Raw genomic sequence first — 19,084 nt, forward strand, 5'->3', positions numbered from 1 at the left:
ATTGGTGGCTTTGCGGTACGCGACGGCCAAGGGAGAGGACCCATCGCGTACCGCGATGGGACCCAAAATCAGCCTATTAAGGGAGGGCTCACGACTCCTACATTCTAACACCAAAACTTTCTCTCTCTAGAAATATACTCTCTCACTCCTCGGTTTCCATGCCCCAACCCGACAATCGTCACCTCGTAATCCGTGACATACACCGACGATACCTCGAAGCGCGTGCCACCCGAAAATAACCCAACATTCTCTCTCGAAGTACGTGCACGTCATGAGAGACGCCATATGTTGCCTTGTTTTACGTGCCAACCTCGAAGTTCGTGCTAAGCCCAGAAGTTCTGACAATTTAAGCACCAGTACGCGACATAGAGTATAAGTGCTGCTCGTACAAACTTAGGTATCTAACTTCGAATACCCGTGTAAGGTAAGGGTTCTGACCTAAGTCGTTATGGTATTATTATTATATGGCTTAGACCATAATCAGGGGTATAGCCCAAACCTTGATCATAATTACGTTTGCATAAGCTTTAAACATACAAAGGATTATACTAGTGTTTCTTTACAACTAAGAAACATCAGTTTTACATTCATAAGGAAATATAGTTTCCTCACGATTAAGAAACATAGCATTCGTATACAAAGAATATAGTTAAAACATTGTTTCTTCATGTGTAAGAAAGATAAGATTTTACATGCATAGCAGTCAATGAATATTTCTTCTTGAAGAAGAAACATAATATAGATGTTTCTTCATGAAGAAGAAACTCATCATATGATTTGGTAAATAAACAGAAAGACTACGGGTCTAAATATTTTATTCAAACAAATGATCAATCAAGGTTTAAAGCTATTTAAACCAGACTAAAGGTCTATAGCCGGATCAAGAGACGATCCGGATATTTATATACCTATTTTATTATAGGTCAATCAGTCAGTTAGTCAGTCAATCAATCATTCATTCACAGTCAAGGTTTCAAACGAAATCACCATATCATTCAGAACAGACAATCACAGGTGAATACGTTCAACCCTTTTATAACGTGAATACGTTAACCTTTTCAATAAGTCAAAACATATTTATTCTCGATAAGATGAACGGGTGTTTGTCTTAACGAGTTAATCAAATTTCTATATGAGATCAAGTAATCTCTAAAACTTTATAATACAAAAAAGAAAATAAAGTCAACTCAGACCTAATACACATGTGTCTGGATCCGAACATAACCGTTTAGCCTAATCATTATAAGGCTACGTGGCCGCGGGCTAATGGTCATAACTAGTCTCCCAGTAAGGCTACGTGGCTCGGGAACAATTGTTTGTGTAGGGCAGTGGTACATAGAATAGAAGTAGAAATGCTTCTGCTGAGCTTGTAGAGAAAACTATATTTGTATTATAATGTCATTCAAAATGTTTTATCGAGTCATACGTGTTCACCAGCATATAGCTGACGTATTTTTCCCACATTTCAGGGAATACAGATTAGTACAAGTAGCAAGACATTCAGGGAGTTAGATGCTCGCAAGGTAATGATGGCTCAGTTTTTAATTATTAAAATATTACAAACGGTATTTCAACAAGCTTTATAAATCAAACACCGGGTATTTATTATCCGAGAAGTTTTCAAATAAATTAATATTCTATTCAACCAAAGTCTTCAGCTAAAATAACCCACAACTCTGATGTATTTACAAAACAGGTACCAACTTGTGGTCATACGCCTAGGCCCTAAACCGGGGTGTGACAAATAGGGTTGGCATATCGTGTATACCCGTACACGATAAGAGACGAACACGATAAGAGACGAACACGAAATGGGTATACCTGTACACGACACGAAACTTATCGTGTTCCTGTAACCCAAACACGAACACGAACCTGTTAATACCTGGTATACACAATAATACACGATAGTACACGATTATAGCTGTTTAGAAACACATATTTGACAACCTTTTAGCGAAACAAAAGTCGACGAAAGTTCATAAAAGTCTTAAAATAAAATATAAATCCATGTTCCTTAACAAATTTAAGACAAAAACACATAGAATTTAAATCAAAACCTATATTGAAAACAAGTTCCAAACTTTCAAGTTCCAATTGGTCTTCCTTCTCAAATCTTCAATTCCAAACAATCAAACCTACAAACAAAATAAGGATAGTCAATTAGTCATATTAATCATGGACAATTGAGCATATTCATATAGTTTTATCAAGTAACACTATTTGAAAGTTTTAGAGTGAGGTACCTTAGGATTGTTCATTGTTTTTAGCGAGCAACACTACTTGAAGCATTTGGATTTGGTACCTTAGGATTGTTCACCATGTTTGAAGCATTTAATAGAATCAAACTCATATTATTAACTATTTAACTCAGCAACCCACCGAGTCACCAAATCGTTCACCTCAATCTCTTTAATCGTTGGAAGGGTCAAAACCTTCGTGTTGACTGTTTAAAATAATTAATACGTAATCATATTTTATATTATAATAGCAATATATCAAACTGTATTGTTATTTGTTAAAAAAATAATACAAAATATCAAAGTATAATAATAATAAAGTAGAAAATGTGGACTTAAAGTAGAATAAATATTGATGAACGATATGCATCCACGGTGCCATTGAAAGTCCATTTCATTTACAGCCTTTTTGTGAACTAACTAAACTAAAACAGCCTTACCAAGAATGAATAATGAACGGAACTGGAGGCGACGAGTGACGGCATGAGATGGAAGGCCGGTGTGAGAGGGAAGGTCGGCGACTGGCCGACGACGGGAATTCTGGTGATGGCCGGCGACGGGCCAGCGTGAGAGGGAAGAACTGTGTGAATGCGTGAGGGGCTGAGAAGGAGGGATTTTGAGAGTGGCTGTAAGAAATAAGAATTAGGGTTAGGGATAATATAAGTTATACTTATAAATATTATAATTTATTTAATTTAAAAAATAAACAGGTACCTAACAGGTTATACCTGTTTAGACACGAAAATTAACAGGTAATTTCGTGTCTACCTGTTTAGTACACGAAACTTGTTAAGGTCTTACCTGTTACCTGTTAAAGTCGTGTAGGTACGTGTCGTGTATTCGTGTCTCGTGTATAAATTGCCAGCCCTAGTGACAGATCAAAAGTATAATTTTTCCATGAACAACTATGAATATTTTTATAATCTTTAAAAACTCATAAAATTATCATAAATATCATAAATTATAATATTTACACATTAAACCCTATACTTTCATAAATGTCAATAAATATCATTGATTATAATATTTACACTTTAAACCCTATACTTTCATAAATGTCAATAAACATCCTAAACTATAATAATTACACTTTAAACCCTATACTTTCCTAAACGATAATAAATACACAAAACTATATGATATTACAGTTTTAACCTCGTACCTTCTTATTTATCAAAACCATTCTAAGACATTTTGAGTTAGTATACAAATAGAGTATAAACCGGGTATGTATGTATCTGACAAGCAAACGGTTCTGCCTAAGGTAAGAGTGGCGTAAATAATCCCATTGGACCCGTGACTCTTACCTGGGAATCAACTTGCTAGAGGTCATGCTCTTGGTTTAGAACATTCTAGTATGCGACACTCTAACTAATTTAAAAATCGAAACTTAATCTAGGGCATCTCGTAACCGGTTCAACTAACTCTTGCTCGTGTTCGTGTTCATCTATCAAGAAAGGTGAGATCATAGCCCCTTTTACATGCTTTTAAATTCTTTATACTTTGGGATGGAAACATGCAACATTTTATTCTATGTTTTATAAATGCTATTTGATTCAAACTTTATTCATAATATTCATTGTGTGTGATCATTACAAGCATATACTTAATCGCATGTACAACCATTAACTTGTTAAGCCCGTGGTAGTATGATGATAGATCTATTGGCCCGACCCGCCCACTCAGGCCTCAGGTAGAGGCCTGTGTGTTCAGAATCCGACAATCGTTAAACATTAATCATAATAGTCTAATCATGGATTAGACGACTCGCTAATCGTGTCAGATGTTTGGTTGTAATCACTAAAGTATATAAAGTAACTTAACACATATGAAATATTTTCAACATAATAAATATTTTTCTATTTTAAAACCTATGTTCTCCCCAACTATTTTTAGTTGATACTCTCGCATGTTTTCAGGTAATGAAAATTAAGGAAGACTCTTGAAGTTTCATATAGGGAATAAGTCAGACTTAGAAGTTTAATGAATAAATTGCTATGTCATGTTTTCTATTTTGGATTATGGTTGGTTTTAACAACTTGTTGGTTTATTTCAAGAAGAGTTTTTACATTTAATACCATATGCATGATTTCAATCTACGCACGCCCCGGCGTTTCCGCCTTCGGCCGGGGTGTGACACTTACTTACCGCTAGTCGAATTTTCGTACAACAATAGTTATCATTCAAGCATCAGTATGCCACCGTACGAAATGCTATATGGTCGGAAATGCCGAACCCCTGTATGTTGGGGTGAATTTGGACCACGAGAACTAGCACACAAGGATGTGGTGAGAGCCACAAACGAAAAGATTGACGCGGTCTGGGCCTATTTAAAAGCGGCTGAGGATCGACAAAAGTCCTAGCGGATAAAAGACGAAGGCCCATTGAATTTCAAATAGGGGATAAAGTAATGTTGAAGGTATCTCCATGGAAAGGGGTCATCCGTTTTAGAAAATAGGGGAAACTGAGCTCGCGGTTCATTGGACCATTCAAGATTATTGACCGGGTGGGCAAGGTGGCTTACCGTCTTGAACTACCAGAAGAATTAAGCGGGATTCACAATACATTTCATGTTTCGCATCTCCGAAAGTGTTTAGCCGATGAGACGGCATATGTCCCCCTCGACGACATAGAAGTTGACACAAAGCTCAACTATGTGGCACGGCCTATCGCAATACTTGACCGGAAGGTCAAAGGCCTAAGAAACAAGGAAATTGATCAAGTCAAAGTGAGATGGGAGCACCGGAAGGGATCAGACACCACTTGGGAGTCCGAAGAAGAAATGAAGAGACTATACCCTTCTCTTTTCGTTACGTATACATGTTTTGGGGATGAAACTCTTTTAAGGGGGGTGGACTTGTAACACCCCAAAATTTTTAAATTTATATAATTACACACACACACACGATTATCGGTTATTAACGATACGATAAGTAGGAGATCTTGAACCTAGTTAAAATTGTGGGAAAAAAATTCTAATAAAAGGATAGGTTCTATCCATTAAAAAGTAAAATGTTAAATTAAAAGGGCCAAAGTGGTTAAAATGAAGCCTAAAGTTCTAAAAAGAAAAATTTAAAACAAACACACACTTGTGTGTGTGCATAGAACGACTAGAGAGAGAGAAGAAGAAGACACCTTCTCAAATCCTAATACTGTGTTCTAGAGTCTCATTTAACGAGGGGGTGGGAGGGGGAGGAAATTAGGAGAGAAAAGAAAGGAGACGAAAAGCTTTTTATTGTGTGTTCCCGAGTTTAATGAGAAGGAAAGGAAAATCAAGGAATTTACATATTTCATGTGATCCCGAGTTGAGAGGAAAAGAAAAGAAAGTTATAGTTTTACTATCATACCCTTTAAGTAAAACTAAAATAGAATTAGTTTTAAGGGTAATTTAGTTTTTGAAAATATTTTCTCTCCTAATTTCTCCAATTTGAGAGGATGAATATATGTTTAAATTTTTTAGTATTTTCCCTCCCCTCCCCTCCCATTCTCTTCTTAAAAAAATCTCTGTAACATGATATTTTAACATTTTCTTCACCTTCCTCTCCTCTCCCCTCATTAAATGATACTCTGGAACACACCGTAAAATCAACAAATTGAAAGGGTAATCAGGCTATGAACCAATGCATGTGTAGAGATAATCAATCATCCATACATATGTAACCAAAGGTATGTTGAAATTTTCGTTTTGGTTGATTAATTTTGTGCACATGAACTTGAGAGATTGAGTTCTTGAGTAATTGATGTTAGTATGGCCTAAGAAGGGTGTTATAGAGACCCATAGCCTTAATCCTAACTGAAATTGTAAATAAATTAGCAATAATCAAGTGTTAGAGTATCATCTTGGTGTAGGAGGAAATGAGTTCTATGAGAAAAAAGAAATTATTGTAGCTTAATTGGATTAGTTTCCATCTAATGGATTGAGAATCCAACACTAATGTGATTATAGAGAACATACCTACTAGTTGGGTATAAATCACTTGGTTAGAAACCTCTAAATTGAACTATTATGGCTAGCCAAATGTTATGCCCACAAGGTGTTTGACAAAATGCCTAAGTGGGTTATTAGTTATGAATAATGAATGAGAGTTGTTAATAAAACATATGGTAATGTGATTTGGCAAATTACTTGCTTTAGACACGAACCGGAATGGTTCTAATTATAATTGGGTTGTGCTCTTTAGGCAACTCGAGGGAAGCTTCGGGAGGTCAAGTCGGGACGGACGCACGCTTGAAAGGAAAAGCTTAAGGTACGTGGCTATATGCTTCGTTATTGATTTCAATTATATAATCTTGTTAATTCAAAGGATTTGTCGTAAAAAAATGTTTATAAGTGTGAATGGTTTGCTCATAAGTGATAGTATTCACAAAAGCAAACCAAACGGGTCAAAGATATGTACACGCAAACCGGGTAACAGAAGTGTGATTAATAAGGACGATGAGCCCGGATAATGGGTTGTAATTAATATAAACGCAGACCGAGTAACGAGAGCGTGGGCCATAAAATAATTAACCCGGATAATGGGTTATAGTTGGAAAAAAGAATAGTTTCTTGAAAACAATATGAATGAATCAAGTTTAAGTACTTGAACATATACCGGGTCAAATTAGTGTAAACGCAAACCGGGTAACAGAAGCATGGAACACGAGATTAATAAGCCCGGGTAATGGGTTGTAAATGTAGAGAAATAAACCTATAAATAGATTGCGTACGATTTAAGTTATAATGCTTAAATGTCAAAACGAGTTAAATAAACGCAAACGCAAACCGGGTAATGGGAGCGTAAAAACCTAAGAAATTTGAATCCGGTTAATGGATTATGGTTTAGATATCTTAGACACGATTTTCTAATGATTAAATTGAGTTTGGATGAGTTTTGGATAGATTTGGATGCAAATTGGGTGAAAAGAAAGCATGCCCAGGTGACCCGGACGGGTTGAAAACTGACACGGCCGGGTAAAGGTTCTGACAGAAAGCATGCATAGGTGACCCGGCCTGGTTGAAAACTAACACGGCCGGCTAAAGGTTCTGAGAGAAAGCATGCCCAGGTGACCCGCCCGGGTTGGAAACTGACACGGTCGGGTAAAGGTTCTGATAGAAAACATATCCTGGTGACCCGGGCGGGTTGAATTCTGACACGGCCTGGTCAGGAAGAAAAATAAAAGTAAATAAATAAATAAAATAACAAAAAAATATATATATATATTTGTTCAAATGCTTTGATTTCTAATCGTTTGAATGAAATTGTATGATAGGTAATTATTAGGGGTGGCAAATGTGACCCATTGGGTTGAATGAGTTGTATCACAATGTATATAATGGGTCACAATGGGTCAAAGTAAAAAAGGAAAATGATTGAAACGGGTCAAAACGGGTTGAAATTTCTCAAGTTTTTTTTTTATTTTTTTTTATGAAAAGAGAAAAACGGATGAAACTTTTTAGTACTTTTACTTTTTGATTTATTTTACGAGTTATGATTTTTTACTTATTTTTTTATTTTTTTAGTGAGGGGTTTTTGAAATGAGTCAAAGTGGGTTTTTGAAAGCTCAACCCATTTTGATCCATTTCAAAAACCACTCACTAAAAAATTCAAAAAAATAAGTAAAAAAATCATAACTCGAAATATAAATCAAAAAGTCAAAAAGTATTAAAAAGTTTCCTCCTTTTTTCTCGTTCCATAAAAAAAACTTGAGAAATTTCAACCCGTTTTGACCCGTTTCAATCATTTTCTTTTTTTTAGTTTGACCCATTGTGACCCATTGTATACATTGTGATACAACTCATTCAATCTAATGGGTCACATTTGCCACCCCTAGTAATTATGCACTTTAGACCCCGGATGAAGATCGAGCCATGACAAGAACCGAACACTTCCCGAAAGTTATTTAGCTTCCGTTGTTCTTTAAGTATTTTGTTCTTGAACTAGTGGGCTTGTATTTTGGATAAGGATTAATTAGTAGTTCACGTGTTTTTTTATATATTATCGTACGCTTAATCGTTTGTTTAAATTCGCTCGTTAAAGACGTTATATTTATTTGTTTTTGAGACGAGCCTTACACCATCATTCCATCTTCAACTCACATTATCGTGTATTATCGTGTATACCAGGTAGTAACAGGTTCGTGTTCGTGTTTGAATTACAGGTACACGATAAGTTTTCGTGTCGTGTACAAGTATACACAATTCGTGTTCGTGTCTTATCGTGTAGGGGTATACACGATATGCCAGCCCTAGTTCTTGCGAGAGCTCAAAACAACCGAACGTTTAACAATAAATCAACCACTGCGCAAATGTTTTCTTGGAAGAGATCAAGCTGCATGCATATTTATGGTTGAAGAATCAAGCGAAATGTGCTAGTCTTAAATGGAAATCATGGCGTGATTTCAATTTTATTTATGAGTGAATATTTGGTGTTTGTATCAACCCTACAAATGCCAAAAGCTACCTATTTGTTTATTTATTTTAACGACGAATTTCTTCTAATACTTGTAGTCAATGGGGCATGAACCCATGACCTCCCGCTTAAATGTTTAAATGTTTTGCCACTGCCAACACAAAATCTACCTATTTTTAATGACCAAAATATAAATGATCTGGTTTGGGCCGTTTGGCTTGCATAAATTGATTTGATTTAGGTTTAGAGGCTTAAAACTATTACTTGGCTCATGATTTGACATGAAACTCATCAAACACATACCCCCAAACACCCCTAGACCGCACATTGCTTCCGACACAACTAGATTACAAAACAATCCTTCTGACAATCGACACAGATACAATATTCGATCAAACTCCTACATTAACCAAAAGTCAACTACCATTAACCTTACAACACCCGCTGTTAGCATCGAATAATCATATTCACCTCTTCCTCTTCTTTTTGGTGGATTTAATATCAGTGTTGAATGATGCTTCAATCTTTGCTCCAATAGCAGAACTCCATAAAGCTCTTTCTACATCTGAGGGTGTGAACACATCCCCATCTGCACTTAAATCCTATACAAGAGAATGAACCAAGAAACACAGTAAACATTGGTGTTGCCAAAATACTGTTAAGAATAATATCTATTACAGTGCAATTTCATATATACTCCTAAAAACTTGCAATACTAACAAAAAAGATATATCAAATGTACCAATTTATAAGACTTCAAATTTCATATTCACTCATTTTGCTAAATACAATTTATGATATGACCATTATACCCTTCTTTTCCTTTTACAAGTCAAACCTTCGTAACCGAAATCCTTACATAAGATAAAGGTATTTATGTCAAAAGACAAAAGAATATGAGATTATTCAAGTTTTGACAAAAAGGGATGAAATTAGAGGAATGCTAGATAACGAACTTGAGAAGATGGGATGAATATACTTAGTTATACCGACATGTTTTCTTTAGAAAGATAATGATATTGTAACAATTGAAGTGGTGTTTGGATTTTCATTTTGCGATAATCAGTTTTTAATGTTTGGATAGACGGATTCTGCTTCTGAGTATTCAACTATTTAGTGGTCAATTAACATGGGCTGCAGCCAACCCGACTGTCTTTATCCTAAGTTTATATATGATTATTACATATTCACACAACATAAAGCACATTTAAATCGTATTTCCACCACCCGGTTCCACTAATTAACCGGACCAAGAGCAAACTTTAACTATAAATTCATCCATGACAGAAACAAGTGAAAGATCAAATTAACTTAAATCAAAGATCACATTTCTTGCAACCATAAAGCAAATGCAAAACTAACCTTTGCTTTCGCCTGAAGTTTGTCAACAAACACAAGGTATTGTTTCAAAGTATAATCTTTCGAGTTACCAAGAGCTGCCACCATTGCCTTCATCATCATTAACAACCAGTTTTCAATCAAACAAGCATTAAACTTCAAATCAAAAAACAATAACTCGTACCTCATCGGACATGAAAGGCGCAACATCCGGTGCATAAGCAGCCAAAACAGCAGAAGCAGTTGCAGGACCAACACCTTTCAATACAGTCAACTCCGAAACAGCTTTCGAAACATCCGGTAATGCTTCAAAAGCCTTCTGAGAAGCCGATTTCACAGTCTCCTCATCCAACGATGACACAAAATCCAGCAATCTAGGCCTGCAATTAACAATTTCAAAAACCTATGATAACTGTTGGAACTAATTGTACCAATTAGTCAATTACAATAGAGAGACCGGTAAGCGGCCACCCCCCTTTTGCATGGACAGCTTATTGAGGGCCCCTAGCAGTTACGTAGCCAGAAAATTTTTCTTACGGGTTCGGAAAATTTCAATGGACGGACAACCGGTTGTGTATCACTTAAGTTTGAGTTTTCTAAGAGTTCGATGTCGAAATTTCTATGGATACGATGTTAAAATACATGAATATATAACACTAAAAAGAAATTTGTACAGGTTCAGCCGAACCCATTCTCCAAAAGCTACCTTCGCCCCTGTGTTGGCCTGTTTTTGGCGCGGTAGTGTAAATTAACCTGTTTTTTCCCCCAAAAAATGTACACGTAGTGTAAATTTACACTGAGCCCGCCCCCTCGCATATGCGAATTTCCATACAACTTGAGTCCCCCTCCCCCCCTCCCCGGCAGCATTTCCGTCTAAGCTTCGCCACTGCCCTTTTGTATGGCAAAACCGATCCTTCTGAAAACAAAGTCAAAGTTATAGTTCTTCGGTGTCGATAAGTGTTATGTACAACCAGGTGAACTCTTTTCAGAAAAACGAATAACTCTAAACATTAAAACACTAATAAATAAATAAAGTAAACTTGCCCTTAACCCCTTCAACTTTCTTTTAACGCGAAATATGCCCCTAAGGGCATGTGTAGTGGGGCGACAAAATGAAGGTTTTGGGGCGAGAAACAGATGTCGCCCATTCTTCCTTCTCTTTTATTATTATTATGTTCATATGTGTCTAACACATATTTACCTAATTCGCGGTATGCCTCGGTACGGGTTCGCGAATCGGGTACGCAATTCGTAGATGCTTACGTTTTCGGTTCGCGGGGGGGGTAGGTTCATTTCGGTACGAACCGGTACAAACCGGTACGATGTACCATGTATTTCAATTCGATGTATTCGTTTTCTACTAAAGTTCAAACTATAATGCCTTTCATATATATATTAATACTTGCAATTTAAAGTTCAAATTTCGAAACTTCAAATATAAGTTCAAAAATACATAATACTAGAGTCTAGACATTCAAGATAAAACTTCAAAACATAAGTTCAAAAATATAATGCCTTTCATATACTTATTAACATAGTTGTCAATGGCGAATAGCGATAAATAGCGACGGGTCACCTATATGCTACATAGCGAATAGTGCTAAATAGCGATCGCTATTTCACATTTAGCGATAAAGGAGTAGAAAATTTGTAAGCAAATAATTAGGCTTTATATTCACAAAATAAGCTTTTACGGTGGAACTTGTGGTAGGTGCAGCTATTTGGTCGATAAACAAGCCTTAAAAATAGGTTTCTACAATTTTTTATATTAAAAACTAAAATAAAAATAAAAAAGAACCCTAAATACCGCTATAATCACGCTAAATGACCGATATTTAGTATATAGCGGCCTATAGCCGCATCGCTACATAGCGCGCTATAGCGCCCGCTATCACTGCTATTGACACCTATGCTTATTAATACTTGCAATTAGGCCGTTGTTTTCCAAACACCATCCTAAAACCTTACAATTGGAATTTAGATTGCTAAAAGATTGGAATTGGGTTTTAGGAAATTGGAATTGTATATGTAATGTAATTACCGCCCAAGAAATTACCGCCAAAAATTACCGCCGATCCAAGTACGTATGTACCATTTGGATTTGGAACGGCGATTTTAAATGCGTAAGTTCGCCGAATCGGGCTTAATCGGAACGCCGAATCAGGCTTAATCGGAACGCCGAACCAAAGCGATTGAATTCGCTTTCGAATTCCGATTCGGTACGAACCGATCCAATACGAAATTCGCGGCTAGGGTAGCGAATTAGGTAACTATGGTCTAACATATATATATAGGGGCTACAACACTGATAGAATCTAGAATCTGGACTCAAGCAAAAGATTCGATTACTTAGATAAAAGACCCAATTCGAGAAGGGTTAGTCTCCATATTACAATTACAATAGACTTGATATATTTTAGATAACTTAGACTCCTTGAAATAGAAGAGACCTAGATTTATTTATACTAAAAAGGTCATAAGGAGTTTCTCCACTAAATACGCCTCTTGACTTTGACTCCCCTAATTCAGCATTTCAGCCCTTGACTCCCCTAATTAAGCGACTTTGACTCCTTATAGATGACTTTGACTAGGTCCAATAAATATCTTTGACTTTGACCCGACCCTTCTTGTGTGATGGGTTCGTATCAATACTTCCCTCCCGCAGAAACGACTTGTCCCCAAGTCGAGTCGAAACGGATTGATGAGGTTCTTGTAGACCAGGATCAAAAACCTTGAATGATGACACCACCAATGGAGCTGACTTTGGTAGCCAAGCATTTGGTGATAAATGAGCTGTCATGAGCTACTGGAAGGTAACTAAAACCATCGTCCCCGCTGCTGTCATTTGTTACTTAAGAGTTTGGCCGTTAATAGAGCAAACCATGAGCATCACCTTCAAATTTGCTTGTAGTGGAAAGCACCCACTCCCGATCTCCATGTTGTTCAGCGTACCCTGAAACTTCATTGTTGTGTTTGTTTCACAAAAGAGTGCATGTAGGCTGATTTCAGGGATGTCTTCATGGTGGTTGATGGATTCGTCATCTTTTTCAACAATCTGATCTTCTTTCTCAACAACTTCAAGTGTGAGGGTTTGAAGGTCGGTCTTGGGATGGTGTTTGTTGCTGAAATCAGGGAGTATGTGAGGTGTAGATATGCAAGAGGTGATGATGTTTGGCACAATAGTAGTTGGAACCTTGAAAGTGGTAGGTTGCATCCCTTTTATGTGTTGAGCATCATCAAATCTGCCAGAATCGTGACCTGATTTCCCATGTTGTGGAAGGTAGTGTGCTTTAAGGGCCGCTATCTCATCCCTAAAATGACATTCTATAGCTTCAAGGCGAGAGTTAATGGCCGCTAGTTGGGCAACAATGGAATCATTATAAGAACCTCCGTCTTCAGTGGTGGAATGTGCCATCGTTTCCCGACAATGGAACCAAATGATAGAGACCAAAACATAAACAAGAAATTAAAGGATAGTTGGCCCGATTCGAGATGGGCTATTCTCCAATTAATCCTATTCGAGAAGGATTAGATCTCCATTACAAGGATTTTAACCAAGTAAATTCATAAATACAAAAATCGACCTCCCTAAACCTAGAACAAATAATATAAATAAGCATCAACAGAATAATAACCGGCCCTAAAATTAAGCTAATAGAATAATAACCGGCCCTAATCTTCAGCATCTCATTTACTCACTTTCCCCCTTTTTCAATAGCATCTTTGACCAAGATTTGGTATCTTATCAAACACCATTACACCCCAAAAACAAAAATACCTACCATTTGCTGACCGGGCGTCACATGGCGCAAAACGCCCCATTTTGTAGCCCCTCCACTACACATAGGCTAATTGAATAAAGTAAACTTGCACTTAACACCTTCTACTTTCTTTTGAGATTAACTTTCAACAATAAGCATTTCGAGTGTATGAGAAATAAGAAAAAGTAAAAAAGCAGTACCTCCATTTACCGCGAGTGAGCTTCCATTTCATGAGGGTGGTGAGGTCGGAAGTGGTGATATATGGGTTAGGGTTTCGTTGGTGGATAAGTGATGGTAGGTCGGTGCGGTAGAAGTGGTCTAGGCTTACCAGATCTGCTTTATTATTACTACTGACGGATTGGATTCTGGTATCGTATGATGATAAAGCCTCCTTCCATTCATTCAAGTCGCTGCTCTTCAACTTCAACTCCATCTTTGATCAGTGTAACGCTGCGTTTGTGTTTGTTTTGAGTTTGAAATTATTCTCTCAAAACTAATTGTTGACGTTTTGGCGGCCGGACTAAAAAATGCCCCCGTTCTCAATTAAATAATTTGACAATTATGTTAAAATAACAGGCCTTTCAAAAGCCGAAAACGAATCAAATAATAATAAAAACATCATTCAACCAATGAGTCCTTTTGTAAGATTTTCTTTTAAAACAAAATTATATACAAAATATAGATATATAAATATTTTAACAATTACGGGTCTTTCGAGAGTGAGTCTGGGTCTGTCGCCCTCCTCTCCCCCCCTTTGGGCCGGGCCTGAGTGATATCAAGACATATAAAATTGTTGTCTTTCATAAGACTCCAAAGCAAAGGATTTACGCTAGACGCTTAAGTATCAACATTAAGGCAAGGCTTAAGGGGTGTTGATGGCGTCATTTTGGGTGGTGATGTGCTTAGCTTTGGAGATGCCTAGGTATCAACGTCTCGACTCTCGACTCAATCCTGGCCTATGCAGAGTCGACTCTAGCATAGCCAAGCTAATCATTTCCTTTTAGGCTCATATAGTCATATGTGCTTGTCCAGGACACATGTCAGAAAAAAGTTATGACACATCAGTTTTTATAGTTTTAAGTGACGGTTTAAACGATGTCTAATTAAGCCTAACTCTCTTATTTGTCTTAATGTGATTGACATGTTTCCTTTATTGACTAGTTTTGAAAACCTAAGACTCTATGCCTATTTAAGATTTTTAGTCAATATGTGTATTTTTAAAAGGTTACAATAAAAATAAAATTATAATAAAATATAAAATTTTATTTTGTATAAATTCTTAAATAAATGATAGTATCTTGTAACGATGCAAGCCAGCAGTGTATGCGACAATACGAGAATTGCCATTTGTTATTACAAAACAAGCCTTTTTATATGTTTTGCTCGTCTTACAAGATTTGAACTAGATTTTATTCAACTCTGTTTTCCAGTGACAACTGACAAGTGAGGTGGATTGAGGACCATGAATCCATGATTATGTGAGAGCCGAATGATTAAAGCCCAAAGCCCATGATGAGCATTGAAGGTTTACTATCTAGTATTAGCTTGAGTCCTTGTAGTTGTAAGGGCCCAATTAATATAGCCAAAAGCCCATGAAAAAACATTATTATTGATTAAAGCTTCAATAAATTGACTAAATCATCCATAAAATGCATATCCTTTAATCCTACTTTTCAATCTATACATTTTATTTTCTATGAAACTTAAACCCTCACCACTAGACGAAAAAAAAGCCTTCAATTCCTATACTGTTCCATTTATTTTATAATTCTTTTCTTTCAAACTGTTTTATGGTCATTACTTTAGATACCATGATGTTAAAACATCATACTTTATATTATGAACAAATAAGCCGGTACACTGTTTGTAAAGATTAACCGGTGAACAAAGTTTGTCGTATATTTTTTCATGTGTCACACCATATCATATGTACATGTTGTATCTCTATAACCTATACCATTATCATCAACAGTTCAACAACACAACAGATACAACAATAAAACAAATTAATGCTCAAAGACGTGACGTCCTTACGCGCAGTACGCAAGCTGGTCCCGCAGGAAATGCCTCCCAATGGTGAAGGACTCCGCCTGTCCCCGCAGCCTCGGATACAAGCCATTAGGGAAGGCCACCCGCGCAGCATGGCTACACGCACAAGGCACTTAGCTCTCGATCACAGTGTCACCTGAAGGAATGAGCAAAGCCGGGAGCAATCCCGCACAGAGGCGGGAGGGGGAATACTCCTGCCCAAATAAGCCAGTCTGTATACTGAAGGATCTTTTACTGTACCTGACGAGGTATGGGCGAAAGATCTGATCAGGGATACGACAGCTCACTGATACAGTATGGCGAGCAGCATGCTCCTGTACTGTGTCACTATTAGCCGCTGCCTACTCACCAACTACTGTCATACCACGTGCGTAGCCGGCAGTTGGTGGAAAGGGAATAGTATACAGCAGGCCTGGTCACTATCAGCCGCTGCCTACCCACCAACTACCAGCAGGGCACGTGCGTAGGCTACTGTTGGTGAATAGGAACACTGTAGCAGCCGGCCATACCTCCTTGGAAACCTACCTTCGGCTATAAATACCTCAAATGGTATGATCATCCAAACACACATTATTACATTATTATCTTATCATATTATACCTGATATCTGCTCTAGCAATCTCTTAATATACTTTTATATTTAAAGAGCAATCTAGTCTGATTCTCACGCCGGAGGGTGGTCACAAGGAGGAACCCCCCCCCTTCTCAGTGACGAGCTCACGGTGTCTGTTTTGCAGGTTATCAGAAGAACCATCTTCCAAGGGTCTAACCCCTCGTGGGAAACAGCTATCCAACCCCCAGGTTACCAGTAATCTGCCCGGGGTCCGGTTAGTGTTTCTTCATTGGCGCCATCCGTGCATAAAGCTAGAACTACAATTTTCTCCAGTTTTTTCAAACTTCTACAAAGATGGTTAAAGAAATTCCGGTAACCACAACCCCAGCTACTGGGAGGAATACCGGCAACACAGTTTTTACGAACACTACCCCGGCTACCGAAGCCGGGGCAAGTGAAGTAAATTTTACGAACACTACCCCACTTACCAAAGCTAGGGCAAGTGCAGTAAATGATCGCCTACTGAGATCCACCGATACCCAGTTTGAGAAACGAAGACTCCCCCGCCAGACTCTCGATGAAGTTAAGGCATGGGCGGAGGCACGACAAAAGGAATTCCAGGCTGAGTTGGACGAACGCTTGCGTTCCTTGCAACAGGCCGACGAATTCGAATACTGGGAGGATGACTCGGAGGAATCCGACTCCGACGCGAACCCTCGCCATAGGGCAAAAGGGAAGCGTAAGGAAACGGAATCCCAACCGAAAAGGCATTTTGGACAAGCCTTCAAACCAAAAAGCACAGGTGGAAGTCCACGAAACTTCTCCAAAACGTTCAGACCAAACGTTGCAAATGCAGGAACGTCCAAGTTTGCAAGGGACATTGCGGAAGCAATCGCCCCAAAGAGTGCCAAACAAATGCCTAACATAGGCACATATGACGGTTTATCTGATCCAGACGATCATTTGAACAGGTTCATAGCGGGGGCAACCGTCAGCAATTGGACGGAACCCACGTGGTGCTACATGTTCCAAATGACGCTTGTTGGGGCTGCTAGAGCTTGGTTTGATCGTCTACCGGTCAACCACATCTACGACTAGGCAGACTTCCAACAGAAGTTTAGCCAACACTTCAGCCAGCAACGGAAGTATACCGAGGAGCAATGGACAATCCTCAAATGCATACGAGAAGAAGATGAATCTCTGCCAAACTTCATCACTCGCTTCAACTCAAAGAAGCTAAGTTTGGGCAATATCAGCGAAGATCTTGTTCGCGCTGCCTTCATCCAGGGCGCGCATGACCCAGAGCTCATCCGCACCCTAACGGGTAAAGATGGCATGCCATCCACATGGGATGCCATCATGACAGCAGCAAAGCGCTATGCGGAAACGGAGAAGCAACTGGGTAGAGATCTCCCACAGAGCACAAACCTCTACACTCAGAAGACGAGAGAAGACAATGTCCTCACTGCCCGACTAAATAAAAAGCGGAAGCTAGGCATTTGGCAGTCAAGGGTAAACTTTGACACCTCATCCGGCTTGCAACATCGATTGGGCGGAAGGGATAATGTACAGCCGCACCGAAACTCCAGATGGACGCCACTCACCAAAAGCGTCACTGAGATATTCGCCACTGAAGAGCTCCCGTGGCCAAAGCCTCCAATAATCCGACATCGTCACGATGCTGATCGAAGCAAATACTGTGACTTTCACAAGACAAAAGGCCATAACACTGAAGAATGCATAGACGTAAAAGACATGGTCGAAGCATTTGTCAGAGATGGGACGCTCGCGCACCTCGTGGCGCAATAAAGGCTGAGCTGGCGGGTGCGTGTAGAACCCCAGATGGGGATAAACGAATAAAAATTCCAGCTTCAATGTCGAGACTACATGCTGCGTAAAGAACGAGATCCCGAACCAGGTGCGTATCGGCTCGATGGCACTCCCATCCCAACAACATGGAAGGGAGCTCATTTACACAATTTGCATGTAAATCAATTCCAATTTGTAAAGAAAAGGCCAAGAGCCACTTCTAATGGAAATGATTCTCTTTAGAACATCGAAGCTGATGATTTTACATTTAATACTTTTCTGAACACTGGTGACGGCATTCACATTACGTCGAGTCGTTGCGTGGGAAGGCGGTCCTACCCGCACGAACCCAAAAGCGTGACAAACCTTCACGCAGGTCAGTTGAAGGGGAAAAGTTCAGCACCCAAAAATGAAAGTGCCGGTCTATCCGCACGAATCATAATGAGGAAACTGAACAATAACCTATCAACAACCGCGCGTCGAACGGTTAAACTATGCAACACTGGTGACGGCATTCACATTACGTGGATTCGTTGCGTGGGAAGGCGGTCCTACCCGCACGAACCCAAAAGCGTGACAAACCTTCACGCAGGTCAGTTGAAGGGGAAAAGTTCAGTTATCCCATTAAATGAAAGTGCCGGTCTATCCGCATGAATCATGAAAGGAAACTGAACACTAACCTATTGACAACCGCGCGTCGAACGGTTCAAAATAAAATCCTTAAAAGGATGAAGAAAACCTACACGCAGGTCAGATATGGGTAAAGTTTTGCCATCCTACTAAGTGCAAGTGACGGTTCTACCCGCACAATCACGAAAGAGGAAGCAAAACCTCACCTGTTATCAACCACGTTCAAAGGTTAACTCATCCTCAAAGGATGAAGAAAACCTACACGCAGGTCAGATATGGGTAAAGTTTTGCCATCCTACTAAGTGCAAGTGA

General features: G+C 38.7%; 1 protein-coding gene across 1 annotated transcript; it reads right to left on the reverse strand.

Annotated features, from left to right (window-relative positions):
• Positions 1-8,892: 8,892 nt before the first annotated feature.
• Positions 8,893-14,231, reverse strand: LOC143636169 (uncharacterized). The gene is made up of 4 exons (XM_077103828.1): positions 13,932-14,231; positions 10,155-10,350; positions 9,995-10,081; positions 8,893-9,234 (listed from the first exon to the last, which is right to left on the reverse strand). The coding sequence occupies exons 1-4, from the start codon at positions 14,162-14,164 to the stop codon at positions 9,100-9,102; spliced, it is 651 nt and encodes a 216-aa protein (XP_076959943.1). The 5' UTR covers positions 14,165-14,231; the 3' UTR covers positions 8,893-9,099.
• Between the last annotated feature and the right edge of the window lie 4,853 nt (positions 14,232-19,084).

Source organism: Bidens hawaiensis, unplaced genomic scaffold (genome assembly GCF_021521415.1).
Source record: "Bidens hawaiensis isolate Kalapana, Puna unplaced genomic scaffold, B.hawaiensis_p1.1 tig00007801_1, whole genome shotgun sequence".
Taxonomy (NCBI): Eukaryota; Viridiplantae; Streptophyta; class Magnoliopsida; order Asterales; family Asteraceae; genus Bidens; species Bidens hawaiensis.

What these genes read in the sequence shown, in the direction of transcription:
- LOC143636169 (XM_077103828.1), bottom strand. Translation starts at nt 14,164, where the DNA reads ATGGAGTTGAAGTTGAAGAGCAGCGACTTGAATGAATGGAAGGAGGCT. An exon ending in CTCACTCGCGGTAAATGGAG is followed by an intron (nt 10,351 to 13,931) that starts GTACTGCTTTTT and finishes TGTTAATTGCAG; the next exon opens with GCCTAGATTGCTGGATTTTG. An exon ending in AACTTCAGGCGAAAGCAAAG is followed by an intron (nt 9,235 to 9,994) that starts GTTAGTTTTGCA and finishes TCTCTTGTATAG; the next exon opens with GATTTAAGTGCAGATGGGGA.